Below are 16,578 nucleotides of genomic sequence, written 5' to 3'. Positions count from 1 at the left end.
CCCAGGTCTATCCTTTAATAATATTATCTGTTCCACAGTTTTTGTTATGAATAATAACTTGGAGAAAACTATGTAATAGGAACTTCTAGATAGATTCAATTCATATATACATACAAATGCCTAAAAATAGGTTGTATTTGAATACCTGAGGACTTACAACTATATTCATAGACACAAGAAAGTCTAATGACAAGATACAAGATGTCTTACAGGTCCAAAATTATGCAGTGGCCTAAATCTGGTGACACTATCAATGGTTTTCAATGTGGTCTGTTGGAAGTAGTCAGTGGAGCTGTTCAGGTACTTTTCTATTACTCAAGTCCAGGCTGAACATTTTTTTTGACCTATATATTAATTTATTTTAAAGATAGTTAATCCTAAGTTTTCTTTTTTTTTCAAATTTTTATTATCAAACTGATGTACAGAAAGGTTACAGTTTCATACGTTAGGCACTGGATACACTTCTTGTACAGTTTGTTACCTTGTCCCTCATACCCCCCTCCCTCCTCCCCCTTTCCCTCCCCCCCCACGGAGGTGTTCAGTTCACTTACACCAAACAGTTTTGCAAGTATTGCTTTTGTAGTTGTTTGTCTTTTTTTACCCTGTGTCTCTCAAATTTGGTATTCCCTTTCAATTTCCTACTTCCAATACCATTTGGTTTTGATAGAAATAATTGTCCTTTTACAAGAGTGCTATAGCCACTAGTCCTAAAAGAAGGACATCAAGACATGTATAATATAAAACATTCCTCTTGGAACACTCCTTCAAACCACGTGCTCAGTTTTCCTTTCGTGCCCTGAATCCAGGTTCCACTTCATTGACTATAATTAATTTTTCTCCCTCTCTGATTCCCATGTGTCCTCTATTTCTGCCTCCATACCTGTATGACTCTCTTTCTCCACATAGCCAATGCTTTCTGTGTGGAAGAGTAAAATTCTGCAAAACAACTTGCCAGACAGGGCAATACTTGGAGGACTTTGTGGAGTAAAATGCACCACAAACCACATATCACCTCATTAGTGTCAGAGAAATAGTATCCATATCATTCCCATTTGTTCATGTGAGGGTTTAACTGACAAGAGAATGTAGGAGTGGACAGATCCCTAATCCAAAGAAAAACTTTAACCATTGACTGTCCTGCACCTATGCCTAATGTCAAAGAACTCACCCACAAAATCAAGTACCTAGCTATGCTAGTGGCTTGTGTTTAACTGTCCAATTTGTTTTAAGGCAAAGTAAGCCATGATAAGTTTGTTTCTTGTGCTAGTCCTGGGGCTTGAACTCTGGGCCTGGGCTCTGTCCTGAGCTTTGTGCTCAAGGATAACACTCTACCACTTGAACCACAGCTCCACTTCAGGGTTTTTTTGGCAGATAATTGGAGATAAGTGTCTCACAGACGTTCGGGCCCAGGCTGGCTTTGAACCACAATCCTCAGAACTCAGCCCCCTGAGTAGCTACGATTACAAGCATGAGCCACTGACACAAGGTTTTTGTTGTTGTTGTTGTTGTTTTTCTTTTTTGGTTTTGGTTTTTACAATGTGTAAATTCATGAAATGTGTTCTATTCTAACCTGGAAAAGGGCCAGAGGACTCCTTGAGATTCCCTTTTAGCTAAAAAAACACCAAGACCATCTTCCACTTACCACATTAAAAGGAAGGTGAAAGAACACTCATCACATAAAACACTTCGTTGCTGTTCCAAATCAGCACATGTGAGATATTTTCCTTGCTATAATGAGAAATGTACTGAGATCCAAATATTACCAGCTATTTAATTTCATTTATACCCCTAACCACCTGTGTAATTGTTAGACTATTATAAGCAATAATGATGTCACAGAAGACACACTAATATGACTAGCAGACAAGCCAATTCATTGAAACAGACAAAATGCTGTGGATTCCTAGGCCAAAGGCACCAAAATCAATTTTTCACAGATTTCATTCTACAAGAATGACACAAAGATTCACTAACAGCTGATGCAAAGCACTGAATTTGATTATTACCACCTTGGAGCAATCCGAAATCCCAGTGGAAAATACGTTTCTAGACCTGCATATCATAAGCTTACAGATCACATTAAAATATGTGGAATGGCAAGGCAAAACTATACAGGCTATTAAGTCAATCTCACTACTTTCCATTACTAGAGAGCTGGTCAGCATCTTCTGGCAGGATATTGCATAATACAATCAACTGTGCTCTCCCAGCATTGCATGTGGCTTTGGGTCACAGTGTGGATTATCTGTAAAATGAAACAGACAGGGAAAAGGCAAGAATCATCAAGACTATCACAGACCTTAGTGAAAAGATTAATACTAGTAGGCCTGGAATCAAGTAGAACTTTTCCCATTTGCTCAACCACTGAAGATTGCAAAGATCATAAAGCAATATGGTTAAGCTTGTCAATTTATAACATCCATCTTTCACTGTTAAGTAAAATTACAAAAATAGATTCACCTTAATTCAATCTATTTTACTTTCTAAGCTAAAGGACATGAAACCTAGAATCTAGTATGAGACAGCACTCCTAGTTCTAAAACTTTTCTTTAATTGAAGTTCTGAAACTACAAGTTCTTGAGACGGTCCTGCGTAAGGCTCTTCTTTGCTGATGACTCTATTATAATAGACACTTAAAGAAATACAAGAATTGGACTGGGAATGTGGCTTAGTGGTAAAGTGCTTGCCAAGCATGCATGAAACCCTGGGTTCAATTCCTCAGCACCACATATACTGAAAATGCTATGGACTCAACTGGTAGAGTACTAGCCCTGAGCAAAGAAAAGCCAGGGACAGTGCTCAGGGCCTGAGTTCAAACCCCAGGACTGGCAAAAAAGGAAATAAGTACAAGAATCACCAACTGTTTTACAAAGTGATAAACCTCAAGACTGAGAGTACTTATACTAAAGAGACAACATTCTGTCAGTAATTTTTACTAGCAGTATAAAGCTCAAAACTATCATTAATCTCTATAGCCATCAGAATTCAGTCATGATTGGGGCAGGGGAAGCTGTGATGATCTCAAGACCAACAAAAACATGACAACAGTCTGTCATTGCTTTGTGGTTCTAATTCAAACAGAAATGGCATTTAGTAACTGCCAACACTTAGAAATGCACATTTTAAGAAATATGATTTTAACTGCCCCATGATTTCTTTCCATTTTCCTTTAGTGGCACCAGCACGCTCCTGGTTCCCCAGCCTTATAACCTCTGAATCATGTTGAAGGACTCTCCTTCACCTCTAACAAAAATGAGAATTTAGCAGTAGGGTGGGGTTGTTTTATTCCCCCCCCCCCAACCAGGCCTCTTTATTCACATACAATCACCTAAATTCAAAAACACATCCCAAAACTGTCCCCGCTCTCTTTATACTTGATCCAAATCCTATAAATACATAAGCAAGTCTCCTTTCTCCCAAACCAGATGCAGTTGAGAATAGGTGAAGATGGGGGAAGGGAGAGTTGTTAATTTGTGATCAAATTTCATAGCCATTCCAACAGAGCTGCTTAACAAAGTTTTCCTGTGCATAAGAATAGCTAGGCATAGAGCCAAGAAAAGGAGAGGCAATGATAGAAGCCAAAAAACAGGTGAGCTGCAATCTTTTCACTCCTACACAAAACCTGGCCCTGGAGTAGTAATCCGTGCATGTGCTGATAGCTTCCTCCAATTCTTAATTTTATAACATTCCTATAGTCACACTCTCTGCCCCAGGACAGCTTTCCTACTTTCTCATGCCAATTTTCCTACTGCCCTCATAACCTTAAGGCTAGCTGCTCTCTCCTATATGAAGATACTTCTTTCCATTTATATTATGTTCTAAAGGACTCTTGCCAATTCTGTCCTCTTAACACAGAAATGAAAATCAGAGGCACAACCTCTTATCCAGACTGTACTGAGGGTTCCCAACACAAAAGCCACTTTTAAATTGACCTTTTATGATGGTAGAGACCAGAGCAAAAGGGAGTGTTGTGAAGAATGCTCAGAGGGCAAGTTGCTGACTGAAGACAGCTGCTGGGAATCCCCAAGTACTGACTGTGGCAAGGGTGTGGTGGTGACAGCAACTGGTTTGGGAACAGCCAAATAAAACTTCAAGATCTGCTGGTCATACAGGCCTTTCACCAGTGAGCTCTACAATTTTCCATTTAAAACTTTAACTCAAGTTATACCCTCCCAACGACCTTCTTCCTGAACAAACTTATTCCATGCCATTTCCATGTTCATACACTTTTTCTGTATCGTATTAATCTAAATCATGTATATATTGTGTTGGAAGTAGTTTTAAGCAACCTATTTATATCATAGCTTAAACAAGACTAAAAACCCCATGAACAGGACCGTTTCTCGTGTCGTGTGTGTGTGTGTGTGTGTGTGTGTGTGTGTGTGTGTGTGTGTGTGTGTAGAGGTAGGTGCTGGGGCTCAAACTCAGGGTCTTATGCTCTTGCTTAGCTTTTTTGCTCAAGGCTGCTCCTACCACTTGAGCCAAACCTCTACCTACTTCCAGCTGTTTGCTGGTCAATTGGAGAAATGTCTCTAGGATTTATCTGCCTGGGCTGGTTTTGAACTGTAACCTTCAGATCTCATCCTTCCGAGTAGCTAGGATTACACACACATGCCACCAATGCCTAGCTTAGGACCATTTCTTCTATTTCACTGGTTTCCAACCACAGAACTTATCATCCTCATAATAACAATGAAGTTTTTCCAGTGACATATAATTTCCACTCAGCTATTCAACATTAACATTTTAAGGTTGAACAAATTTGAGAGTATGATATATTAAAAGCTGCAGAAAATACACCCACACTTTATATAAAAGATGCCACTTAGAGTTGGACCAAACATAAAACATTTTTCAGCCAACTATACTACTATATTATACTTCTTCCTTTAAATTTTTTTCTTGAAAACTATATAAAATTATGGGTCATTTTCGCTCCTAGCAACACTAACTACAGGAGTTCAATTCTAAATAAGTTTAGTGTTGAGGATCTACTTTTCCCACCTACACAACCACTGGCTTCCCACAGTCTCCAGTGTCCTAGGAGCAAATGCCAATTACTGATTGTGGAAAGACAGCTTATACACTGAAGGTCCATTCTTGCCAGACTCTCAGTTTCACTGCTGGTCCTCACTTAATTGATTCAGAACAGTATCAAAAAGAGACATTATTACAGAAGTTTGAGAAAAAGACTCTTTAGGAAAATTTAAATGTAAAAGCCCTGGTCATTGTGCTGCTATAAAACAGGCAAGAATGTATGTGTGACATGGAAAGTACAGAACAATGTCTATTGAAATTAGGAAAACTTGGGGACTTTGATTAATCTCATTACACAAGTTTCAGTGTCTCACACAAATATGTTCTCAAAAATAATAAAGGAGAATCACAACTGAATTCAAAAATACAATCCATTATAGTAAATGGTGGTTGTGTTTATAACATAAATTTAGCTTCAAAGAGTATGCAGTTTTTTTAAAAGAGCAGTAGGGAAATATGACTCTGAGAAATATACTTAGAAAAGCAACTCAAGCATGTGTTAACAGTATTTTTCACTTTCTCTGTAGCAGTCTTTCTTCCCACCGGACTGACAGATTCCTTCTTAGCTACCACCCATTAACTAGAACTAATGCAGTGCAAAAGCAATCCATAAGCAAGAAAAATTGTGGGCTAGGTTAGCACTCCCTTTTGCCATATGGGGTAGAATGTAAAATAAACATTACTTTTCAACTAAATATACTCTGCCCTACATACACCTTTATGCATACATAAAAAATACATTTAAAACTTAATTGTCTACATCCTTCGCACATCAGTCACTGGTACTTTTTTATGGGATGAATGACAGCTGGAGACATGCCTGACTTCTATAATTAAGAAAGGACATCTGATTATTTTCCCATGTAAATCACCACCGGTGAACATAAACCATATTATACCTTTTAAAAGGCTTAAAAATTTCAACGATTTGCTTTTTTGTAAAGAGAAACTATATACATTATGGCCAGAGAGTGGAAGCTAGTAACATCACATTAGCTTGGACAAGGAAATCTGTTACGGCCTAGTAGCATCATGCACAGATACATTTCCCAGGTCGTCTGGTCAGGAAAAAAGGCTTAATACAAATAAAATAGTTTATGTTTAAAATGCTGCTTTTGTTTTTTTGGGTGTTGTTTGTGTGTGCTGGTATTGGGGCTTGAACTCACGGCCTCACTCTCTCACTTGGCTTTTTCTGCTCAAGGCTGGCACCCTACCACTTGGAGATAAAGAGTATCTGGGATTTGTCTGCCCAGATGTCACAATTGACTTCTGATCCTCAGATGTCAGCCTCCTAAACAGCTATGATTACAAACATGAGCCACCAGTAGCAGGTTTAAAATGCTGCATTAATCACTTTCACTTGACGTGTTATCAAAACATCATTTTAATAGCACACTGATAAAATTGCTACTATTGTGGACAGAATGTCTACTCACCTAACAACTCAACTTCTCTCAAGCATGCTAAAACAAAAACAGTCATCTGGTAACAATGGCAAGGTAAGAGGTAACTTTTACGTTCAGACATCTCAGAATCTAGAAGTGGCGCTGTGGCTCAAGTGGTAGAGTGCTAGCCTTGAGCACAAAGAGGCTCAGGGACAGCACCCAGGCCCTGAGTTCAAGCCCCATAACCAAACAAAAAACAATGAAACAAACAAAAAAATGCAAACATCTCAGAATCGTTCTTAATTAACATTTCCAGGTATGAAATTTTCAAAAATATATTTTATAGGGCTGGGGATATGGCCTAGTGGCAAGAGCGCTTGCCTCCTATACTTGAAGCCGCAGGTTCAACTCCCCAGCACCACATATACAGAAAATGGCCAGAAGTGGCGCTGTGGCTCAAGTGGCAGAGTGCTAGCCTTGAGCAAAAAGAAGCCAGGGACAGTGATCAGGCCCTGAGTCCAAGGCCCAGGACTGGCAAAAAAAAAAAAAATATATATATATATATATATGCATATATATATATATTTTACTCATTGCAATAGAAAACCACACTAACAATTAATAGTAAAGTATCTTCTATATGTTATAGTCTATACAAACTGTTGCATTGCGTTAATTTCCTAGATGATGATTAAATATAAAGTTCATACTATATGCATGTACAAAATTATCAAAATGAACCCTCCCTCATACCACTAATGTATGCTAATAAATTTTCTCAAAGTTCAAGGGATGTGTGAGGCAACACAGCATTAAATACATAAAGACTAAATCATCTCAGTGCCTTAAGCATGATCCTTTCAATATTTCTTTGTTAATAAGGGAAATTTTTTGAAAGAAACCCAGCAGGCAGTAATACAAATAAAAACATTTAAAAATCTTATCATAACGTGTTATTTAGTGTACTAATCATAAATATATTTTTATGAGAACAAGAAGGGACTCTATTTACTAAAATCAAAATGTCCTGTTTGTGCTGCTTTTTACTCACACATGAAAATTTCTCAAGACCTGCAATCATCCCACAAGTTTCCAAGAGCCACCAGCAACAGAAACTATCCCTAGAACCTCAGAACCTTATGCTCTTGGCAGCACTCAATTTCCCTGTAGTTTTACAATAAACATGGTAAAGGATATGACTATAGAATCAAGAAGTTTTATATTAGAAACTGGCAGCCCAAACCACCATTCCTGGATGGTCATTCAAGAACTATTTCAAATTTCCTTAGCCTATGGGACCCAACAGTAGTATAAGCATCACCAGGGAGCTTGTTAGAAATGCAAATTCATGGCCCCACCCAACTCCAACTGAATCAAACTCTGGGAAAGCAGCCCAGCAATTTGTGTTTTAACAAGCACTACAGGAGATTAAGATGTAGGCAGAAGTTAGAGAGTCAGCCACCCCCCAACTTTAATGTGCATAAGAATCACCTGGGGAGCTAGTTAAAATGCAGATTCTAAATCAGCAGGGCTGAGGTGGGGCCTGAGAGCCTAATCGTCTAACAAGTTCCTAGGTGTAGTCTTCAAGATAGAGACTGCATTTGCAAGTCTTTCCAAAATCCACTGTTTACTAAAATTAACCCTCTGTTGCTCATAAAATACTGATGTCAAAGCACTAGTGCATATCGAATTAATCAAAACCTAAAAAGACAGAGACCTAGGAGATAACCAGCAGTTCTCCATCCCAGCTACATACTATAATTGCCTAAGAGACGTTCAATAACCCTGATTCCAGACTCCATCCAAGATCAATTAAATGAGAATCTCTGGGGGGTAGAAAAACTCAACGTTTCCAATGTACAGCGATTGATGAGAATGAATGCTCTAGAGTGTAAATGCCTCAACACTTGGCAAAGCAGATCCTTTTAGTGTAGTAAACAGGTTCCTATAAAATGGCTGAGCTCCCTCAGATATAATTTCAAAAGCTCTAATTTTTGAATAGTAAAACACACCTAAAGTTATGTTGTTTTTAATTTGGAACATTATTTCTGTGGACAAATGTGCTCTCTCCAATTAGGTCGTCAAAAACCAGTAGCAATGAAGTATTTGAATCATATGGCCAGTTCATGTATTGACATCTCCCCAATCATGAAATACAAATCACTTGAAATTTCTAATAACCTTTCAGAGTGGAAGGAAGGGTGACTGATGTATCTATAACTTCTAAACCTATAAAAGGCAGGTTAGTTACATGCTAACAGAAACATCCTGGTAAGTCATGAAAAGAATGTGTGCTCTTACATTATGAGAATCTGAAATTGTCAAAAGGACATCTCCTGGTGGAAAGAGAACCTGAATCATTGTGCTCATCTTTCTGAGAATAAAAAACCCAATATGCCTATTTTTAAAGACAGTACAATACCATGCTAATGATCACAAAATACTATTAAATATGTGAAGCAAAACAAAGGGGTATGGTAAAGATTGGGGCATTATCAAATGATTATGTCACACCCTTAATCAAGGTATTTTCCTGAAATTTACACAGTACACTTCAAAAATGTGTTTAAGATAAATGAAAATAAAGTCACATCTTTTTTCCACCAAAATAAACTTTTGTTTTCTGTTTAGTAATCTGCAGGGTTCACCATGAATTAGTTGTTTTGTGGAATATATGGTACTCAAGATCTATAAATGATAGCATTTATTATTGTTCCGCCACCATTTCAACATATTCCCAGGGTCAGAAGTGTGTCCTATTTACCTACTAATTCCTTGGAAAAAAAAAGAAATACATGTTGTTGAGTATTAGAAGAGAAACAACCTAAATATATTTAGAAAGTGGTTATTGTTAAAAAAAATTTTAATCTATATTAACTGGTCAAGCTCATGCTCCTGTTAAAATTCTTGTTACAGTCATTCAGTTAACCCAAACTCATTTTAAAAAATGTGTGAAAACTGCACCTCCTCAAAGTGTGTTCTCAGATGCTTTGGAGCAATAGAGCGTGAACACTAAAACAACCTTTGCCAAACTCATGTACCAGCTCAAGAACTAAACCAGAGTGGATTTTTATAGTCCTATGACCTTAAAGAGCCAACATATGTATCTGCCCAGGATGAGCTAATACATCCCAGCCACCCAAGAAAAGGCAGAAAAGTCACAAATAAGTGATTCAAGTTAATAAACATTTCACAGGTATTTTAAATAAAAATTTTTTCAATTTTTTATACTTTTTGATCAAAAATAGGTTAAGTAAAGCTGTAGGGTTACAATTTAAGCTTCGTGAATTAGCACTGTGAAATTTCTAGAGACTTTTAATTTGTATGACCAAGTGTCCACCTCAATGCATTTTCATACATTTCTCATGAACACATGCCCAATGATGAATCAAGTCTAAAAGAATATGTAAAAACCACAAAAGAGTAATAAATAATGAAATACATTTAAGGTACCAAAGCTAAAGAAAAGAAACAATAGAGATGGCACAATTTCCAGGACACTTTATTGTAATTTCTACTTTACACATTGATTTAATATTTTGAGTCTAGGTAGACTTGTTTTCAGGTATCCAGTAGTATTTCAATCCCGTATTCTCAGAAAATGACAGGCAGTAGTTTCAAAAGTACATCAATTCAGGTATTTCGGGTATGAAAAAATGAGCAGCACTTGCCTCGACCAGAGTTTAGAGTTGCTGCATTTCAGATTGAAGTTCCACTGAAATTTGTCTTCTTTTTCTTGTTGCTGCTAAGCAGTCATAATAAAAACAATCACCCATTTTCCCATTCTGCCTGTCTTGCTCTTTACATTCAGTGTAGCATTTAACTCAAAAAGTCAGTTACACATTAAAAAATAAAGCCATATGGCCCATTTCCCTCACACTCAAATGGACAGGGATTAGAAGTAACCTGGCTTTTAGCTGTAACAGTGCTATTTTAAACAATTTCAACCAGACACTTGGAAGAGTAAGATAATTTAAACTCTGAAGCAAAGGAAACCATAAACATGCCTACACATTTGCTCCTGGATTGTTTTAACTATTCCTCAAAGCGTTTAGTAGATCACAGATTTGTTAGAAGTGAAATGAACACAAAAGCATATGCGTGCTTAATGTACAGGGGACATCTCTCTGAGCTATTATCTAGAAAGTGGAATGAGGGGGATAGAAAGGTCTCACTTTTCAATTGTGAGGATGCCGGCTTCACTACAAATATATTTTAATGGGTATGATCAGATAAAAATAGATAGTGAGGCAAAATTTGTTTTTAAAAAACAATTCTTTTCCTCCTCAAGGTACCAGAAAAGGCGGATGAAAAAAACTGGGTAACCTCCTCTAGCTCAAGAACTAAGTTCCATCACTAGCAAAATCCAAGTTGGATAGTTGCTATTTTTTTTCCCTCTGTGCACTGGCATAGTAGCTCTCCAAGTGCAAGGTACGCGATGGGGTGGAAAGAGTGGCGAGATTTCCACGTGGAGTATGGGAAACTCAAGTGAGGAGAGTCGGTGGGCATCTTCGGGGATCCAAACCTCCCAAATCCGGATGGCGTGGGGGACTGGGGGGGGGGGGTGGCAAAGAAAAGAAGGAAAGGGTCAAAACTTGTGGAAGTTAGTGCAAGGTGGAAGCGAGCACCTCTGGAAGGCAAGGGACTCGCTCTAGTAGAAGAACCCTACTTTTAAGTGTGCAATGGTTGTCTGAAGGGGTAGAAAGCACGGGGTACCCTAACTTAGAGTGGCTCCCGGGAACCCCGGGAAGCGAGAGGGGCTGGGGCAGCCGCCGGCTGGGACGCGGACTCGCACTTTCCCTCAACTCTGAGCCCCATCCCGAGTGCAAGAGAGAGGGCGGCAGAGGGCACCGTACTCACTAGGGCTCGTTGGTGAACCTGGGGGTCCGGGGCTGCTGGTATCCGTACAGGTGACAGTAGAGCACATCGAAGCAAAAGCAGCACATCTCCGCTGACACCACCATCTTCCGGGAGCCCGGCGAGGAGGACGAGGCGGCAGACGCTGAGGAGGGCGAAGAAGCAGTGGCGGCGGCCGGGGTAGAAAGTAGCGTTCCTACTCCGCAGCTCAGAGGTGGCGACAGGGAGATACCCCCGCCACCGCCGCTGCAGCCCTGGGGGGAAGACAGGGGACAGCCGCTGCCACTGCCTCCTCCGGTTAGACCTCCTACACCGTTGAGCCTTGTACCGGCGCCTCCTAGTCCCAGCTCCCCAGCTCGGCACTGGCTCTCTCCGCTGCAGTGGGAGGAGGAGGAGGCGCCACCACCGCCACCCGAGCCAGAGGGGGGCGAACTGGACAGTTTCTGCTTCTTCACCCCACAGCAGCCCGCCGCCATCTTGGAACAGTCTCCCCCACGCAGCGCTTCCGACCCATAAGTGAGGCGAGCTGGCGGCGGGGGCGAGCACGCTGCGGCCCCGGCCGCCGGGGGCGCGCTGAGGGCTCGCGGGGCGCGTGCGCGCCGCTCCTCGGGCCGAGCTGCCTGGCCACGAGGCTGCTCGTGCGCGCCCCCACTAGGGTGCGCGCCACACGCTTTCGTGGCTCCATGCCTCGCGCCTGTGCCGCTGCCCGAATCGCGCCTTCTCAGAACCCAGGCTGTGCGTGCAGAGGAGGATTGGAGCGGGAAACGGGATAGAAAGCGAGGGAAATAACCGGAAGACAGTGAAGAGTGGAAGTAGAGGAAGGAAGTGAACAAGTTCACAGAGTAAGGAAGGAAAAGGAAACTGAAGGTGGGGGGGGGGGATAATGAAAGAACAAAGTCCAAACAAAGTTAGCGTTCAAGTACCAAACCAGAGCTAGGTAACCCCCCACGGCAGTGGAGGTGACATGTGAGCCCAGGAACTTGGAACCTGGTCCACCAGGCCCTAAATACTATGGTTCTGAACTGTTGGAGGGTAAGTATGCAGGTGCTCCTTAGAGCTCCACATGTGACACAGTCCCTAATAAAAGTATGTACAAAATAGTCTTGGAAATGTAGTGTCCTTTAACGCCAACCTAAGCATACGCCAGAATTATTGTTGAGCGTGGGGGACGGGTCTGGGAGGGGGCGCATGCGCACAGGCCTACGGCTTGAACTCAGGCCTGGGCGATATCTCTGAGCTTTGTGTGCTCCAGGATAGCACTGTAGCACTTGAGCCATAACTCCACTTCTGGCTTTTTGGCTGCTTAATTGGAGATAAAGAGTGTCCCATACTTTCCTGCTCAGGCTGCCTTCAAACTGTGATCCTTAGAGTCCAGCCTCCTGAGTAGTTACAAATACAAACATGAGACACCAGCACCCGGCTTGCTGCTGCTGCTGCTGCTGCTGCTGTTTTTAGTAGTACACACACTTTCCTAGTCAACAAACATCAGAATCCTAAATGAGTCTAGGCTTCTACTTGTTTTCCCCTTTTACTCCTACGGGAGGAAAAGAAAAGTTACAATAAAATAAAAATAAGTACAAAAATAATAAGTTCTCACTGGTTCAAAGATGATAGTTGTGTTTTGGAACTAGTAGCACTAGTAGCACTGGGCTTTCCAGGTGAAAACTTTTAGATTTCTTTGGCTTGAGAACAAAGCAACTCGAAATATATCTGTACTGCCCAGGTGTTACAAGTAACAAGATAGTATACTTAGTCACAAGTTGGATAATTTTGTTCTAGTATGTAATTAGATCGTTTTTGATTGTCCTTTAAAAACTTTTTCAATTAAAAATGCTTGGATGGGGGCTGGGGATATAGCCTAGTGGCAAGAGTGCCTGCCTCGGATACACGAGGCCCTAGGTTCGATTCCCCAGCACCACATATACAGAAAACGGCCAGAAGCGGCGCTGTGGCTCAAGTGGCAGAGTGCTAGCCCTGAGCGGGAAGAAGCCAGGGACAGTGCTCAGGCCCTGAGTCCAAGGCCCAGGACTGGCAAAAAAAAAAAAAAAAAAAAAATGCTTGGATGAATGAAGAGGTGTGTAAGTCAATCCCATTCTGGGCACCTATGATATGGTTTTTAAACATAAAAGATAGATGTTAAAATTCATAGAAACTTATCTGATTCAAAGGATGTGATTTGCATTGTCTCCATCATAGCAAAACGTGGATAAATTCACATATTTACATATCTGTAAACAGCCAAAGATTGATCTTGGCACCTTTTATGTAAATGTGTGGGACCTTGCAAATATTTGGGACTATTCATTCCCTTTAGGGAAAGAAAAGAAGTTTATTCATTCTGTAAATATTGAGCGTCTGCACCAGACTGTGAAAAATACTATACTTCTGCTCAAATCCAGGGCATAGAGACAAAGTGTGCTTCTTACTCTCAAGGAGTTCATAAATTACACCAGATTGTGGAGTGTACATACCCAGAAAAATACAACAGCTACTTACTGAATGCTCATTTAGATGTTGGTACCATCCTTAATTTTGCTCTGTAATCCTAGGAAATGATAGATTATCTCATTTGAACTTTGCAGCAAAGCCCCAAAATTGAAGTGACTTAGAGCTCTTTCCTAGTGTGCCCAAGTCTCCAGTAACAATAAAATAAATACATAAAATGAATAAAACCATAATGCCACGTTGTTCCTCAATAGAAAAATACAATAATGTTTAACGATACACAAGAGATCCTGATACTACAGCAGGTAGACCCAAAGTTAAACAAACTTAAGAACTTAGTTTTTATGCAAAGATTAAGGGACACTGAAATGTTAACCAAAAAAGATGAACAACCTTCTTCCAAAAACCTTTGATGAAAACAGATCGAAGAGGATGGTTACTAGCGGCCTAAAAATAAACAAATAAACAAAAGATGGGTTGTGATATGTGAGTTCATCGCAAACCTCACCCTTGCTTATAGAACCCAACTTATGTTTGAGGAAAGTAACGATTCACTGTCAACTGATATAGAAGCAAAACTGCACTAATTTTTGGTGTATGTTGTAAAAGAGAAAGCAGATTATATTTTAATAAAAGCACCAAAATAATTCATATACAAATTACTTTGTTTTGGTTTGTATTTTATCCTTATCCTTAGCTATCACAGCCTATTTTTTTGCCAGTCCTGGGGCTTGAACTCAGGGCCTGAGCACTGTCCCTGGCTTCTTTTTGCTGAAGGCTAGCACTCTACCACTTGAGCCAGACCGCCACTTTTGGCTTTTTCTATATATGTGGTGCTGAGGAATCAAACCCAGGGCTTCATTAGGCCATATTCCCAGCCCATAGCCTACTTTTTGTTTGAAACTGGATGTATTGAATTGTACAATACATGTATTGAATTATACAATTGTACCTTTTAAAGAAGTCCATCAAAAATGAAAATAATTTAAAAAGAAAATCATAACTATCCAAGATGATCAGTATGTTAACATGCTTGATTAAGATGATCATTTCACATGGTATACACATGCTAAACCATTAAGTTATACACAATTTTACTTGTTCAATGATACATCAGTACAGCTGGGCAGAAAAAACTAGATCAAATATAGTTTCAGACAGTAAGTACGGATGTGCTCCCCACCCTACTAAAAAGTGATCAGTTGTAGTATAAAAACCCAAAGCTATTTAGTGACATCACACAAGAGTTTAGCACAGGAGGCAAAGTAGGATACCATGGATGGCTGCTTCTGCTAGGGGAATTTAAGAAAGCAGAATGTAATATCTCCCGATTTAGAATCTGGCCAGTAGACAAATGTCTAACGCCCCTACTCTTGTGAAAATAGCAAGGAATCTTTAATAAGCACCAGCAGTCATGTCCTTAATTCTGCATTTTATCTAAAAGACAAAATACTATCCTGGTGATCATGCTAGGCTAAGGGACTGTTGCAATGGGAAACCCAAAGACAAGGACACTCTAGCTGAACTACAAAAATAGCTTTTTCCCCAAGGATTTTTAGCTCCAATTCCAAAGTACACTAACATAAGGAAAATAGACAAGCTCAAATGTGATCATTACACAAAACATCATTGCCTGACCAGGATGGGTTACTCATCTGAAGTACTTTATTGTATTTATTGGCTAAAAGAGGGGAAAATAGTAACCTTTTTCTCTGTATTAACTTCTAACTTGGCTCATCTCCCTAACTAACCTTGAGCTTCAAGATACTTTATAAATTCCCTGGCAAGAAGTGCAGCTGGTAGTGGTGGTAACGCCTTCTTTTGGCCTTTGAGGAAATGCCTTTCCTGGGCTTTACTTTCTTGCAAAGACATCAGTATAGAAACAAACAGCTCATTCAAATATAAAATCCACAGAAGCAATTTTGTGAAAATGTTGTTTTAATATCTATACAAAGCACATACTTGATAAGGAAACTGAACTTGCTTAGGATTCTCTTGGCTTGAAATATAAAGGTCAAAATGTGATAGAGAACATGCATTTCTATCCTCTGCTGTGACTGGAGGGCCATGATAATAACCCTCCAGAGGAAACGATAAGGTGCCTTCTGCTCTTTGTAACTGACTGTCAAGCTGGGAGCTAAAGATTCCACATGTCTTTTCAATAAAGAAAAGGAAATAAGCCATAGCATCTTTGTCAACAAAGCACATTCAGATTGTAAGCATTTCTGCTTCTACATCTGTCACTCCATTGCTATTAACTAACTCTTCTCAAATGCTTTGTTTTCACAACTATGGGAAAACTGCCCAAACAGAAGACATGCCCATTATTTACTATGTAGTAAAACTGGAAATTGAATTAAACAAGATTGTTGATTATTTTATCATTGTTTATTATCATGATTATTTCTTATCATGTTTACAGCAGTGTATTTTCATTTCAGAAAATAATAATTGTAATTTGATGAGATAGTGAACTTGTTAATGTTGCAAAATTATTTCCCTGGATTTCTGAAGGCACCGGTGAGATGAGAAACATTAACATAATTGAATGTAAAATTGCCATTTATGCCCAAACAAGTGTTATTTTTATCCTCTGACCTCAAACTTTCTCAACTGTCATCCTCGAACAACTACAGAATGTAATATTCTTCTACCACTTTGATCTAACCTTGTACATATAAAACCTGTGGTTATGATGATAGAAGAGGTAATTAGTTCTCTTTCATGTTTAATGAGCATGTACGTAAATACTAAAATTCTTTACCTACTTTTCAATTTAAGTTGGTTAATCATTTTTTTTCTTTTCCTGATTACAAAATATTTTCCCCTCTAAAATCCCAGTGAGTGTATTTAT

At 39.6% G+C, this 16,578-nt stretch overlaps 1 protein-coding gene across 1 annotated transcript in view; it reads right to left on the bottom strand.

Annotated features, from left to right (window-relative positions):
* The window catches only part of Ammecr1 (AMMECR nuclear protein 1), a 118,782-nt gene extending 106,951 nt beyond the window's left edge, over positions 1-11,831 (bottom strand). The window contains exon 1 of the mRNA XM_048336906.1: positions 11,283-11,831. Within this exon, the coding sequence (XP_048192863.1) occupies positions 11,283-11,755 (473 nt within the window). The 5' untranslated portion in view covers positions 11,756-11,831. The remainder of the gene's footprint in view (positions 1-11,282) is intronic.
* Positions 11,832-16,578: the final 4,747 nt, after the last annotated feature.

The sequence above is a fragment of the Perognathus longimembris genome, chromosome 28 (assembly GCF_023159225.1).
Source record: "Perognathus longimembris pacificus isolate PPM17 chromosome 28, ASM2315922v1, whole genome shotgun sequence".
Lineage (NCBI taxonomy): Eukaryota > Metazoa > Chordata > Mammalia > Rodentia > Heteromyidae > Perognathus > Perognathus longimembris.
The sequence above is the reverse complement of the archived record's forward strand: the minus strand, read 5'-3'. Positions and strand labels throughout refer to the sequence as shown.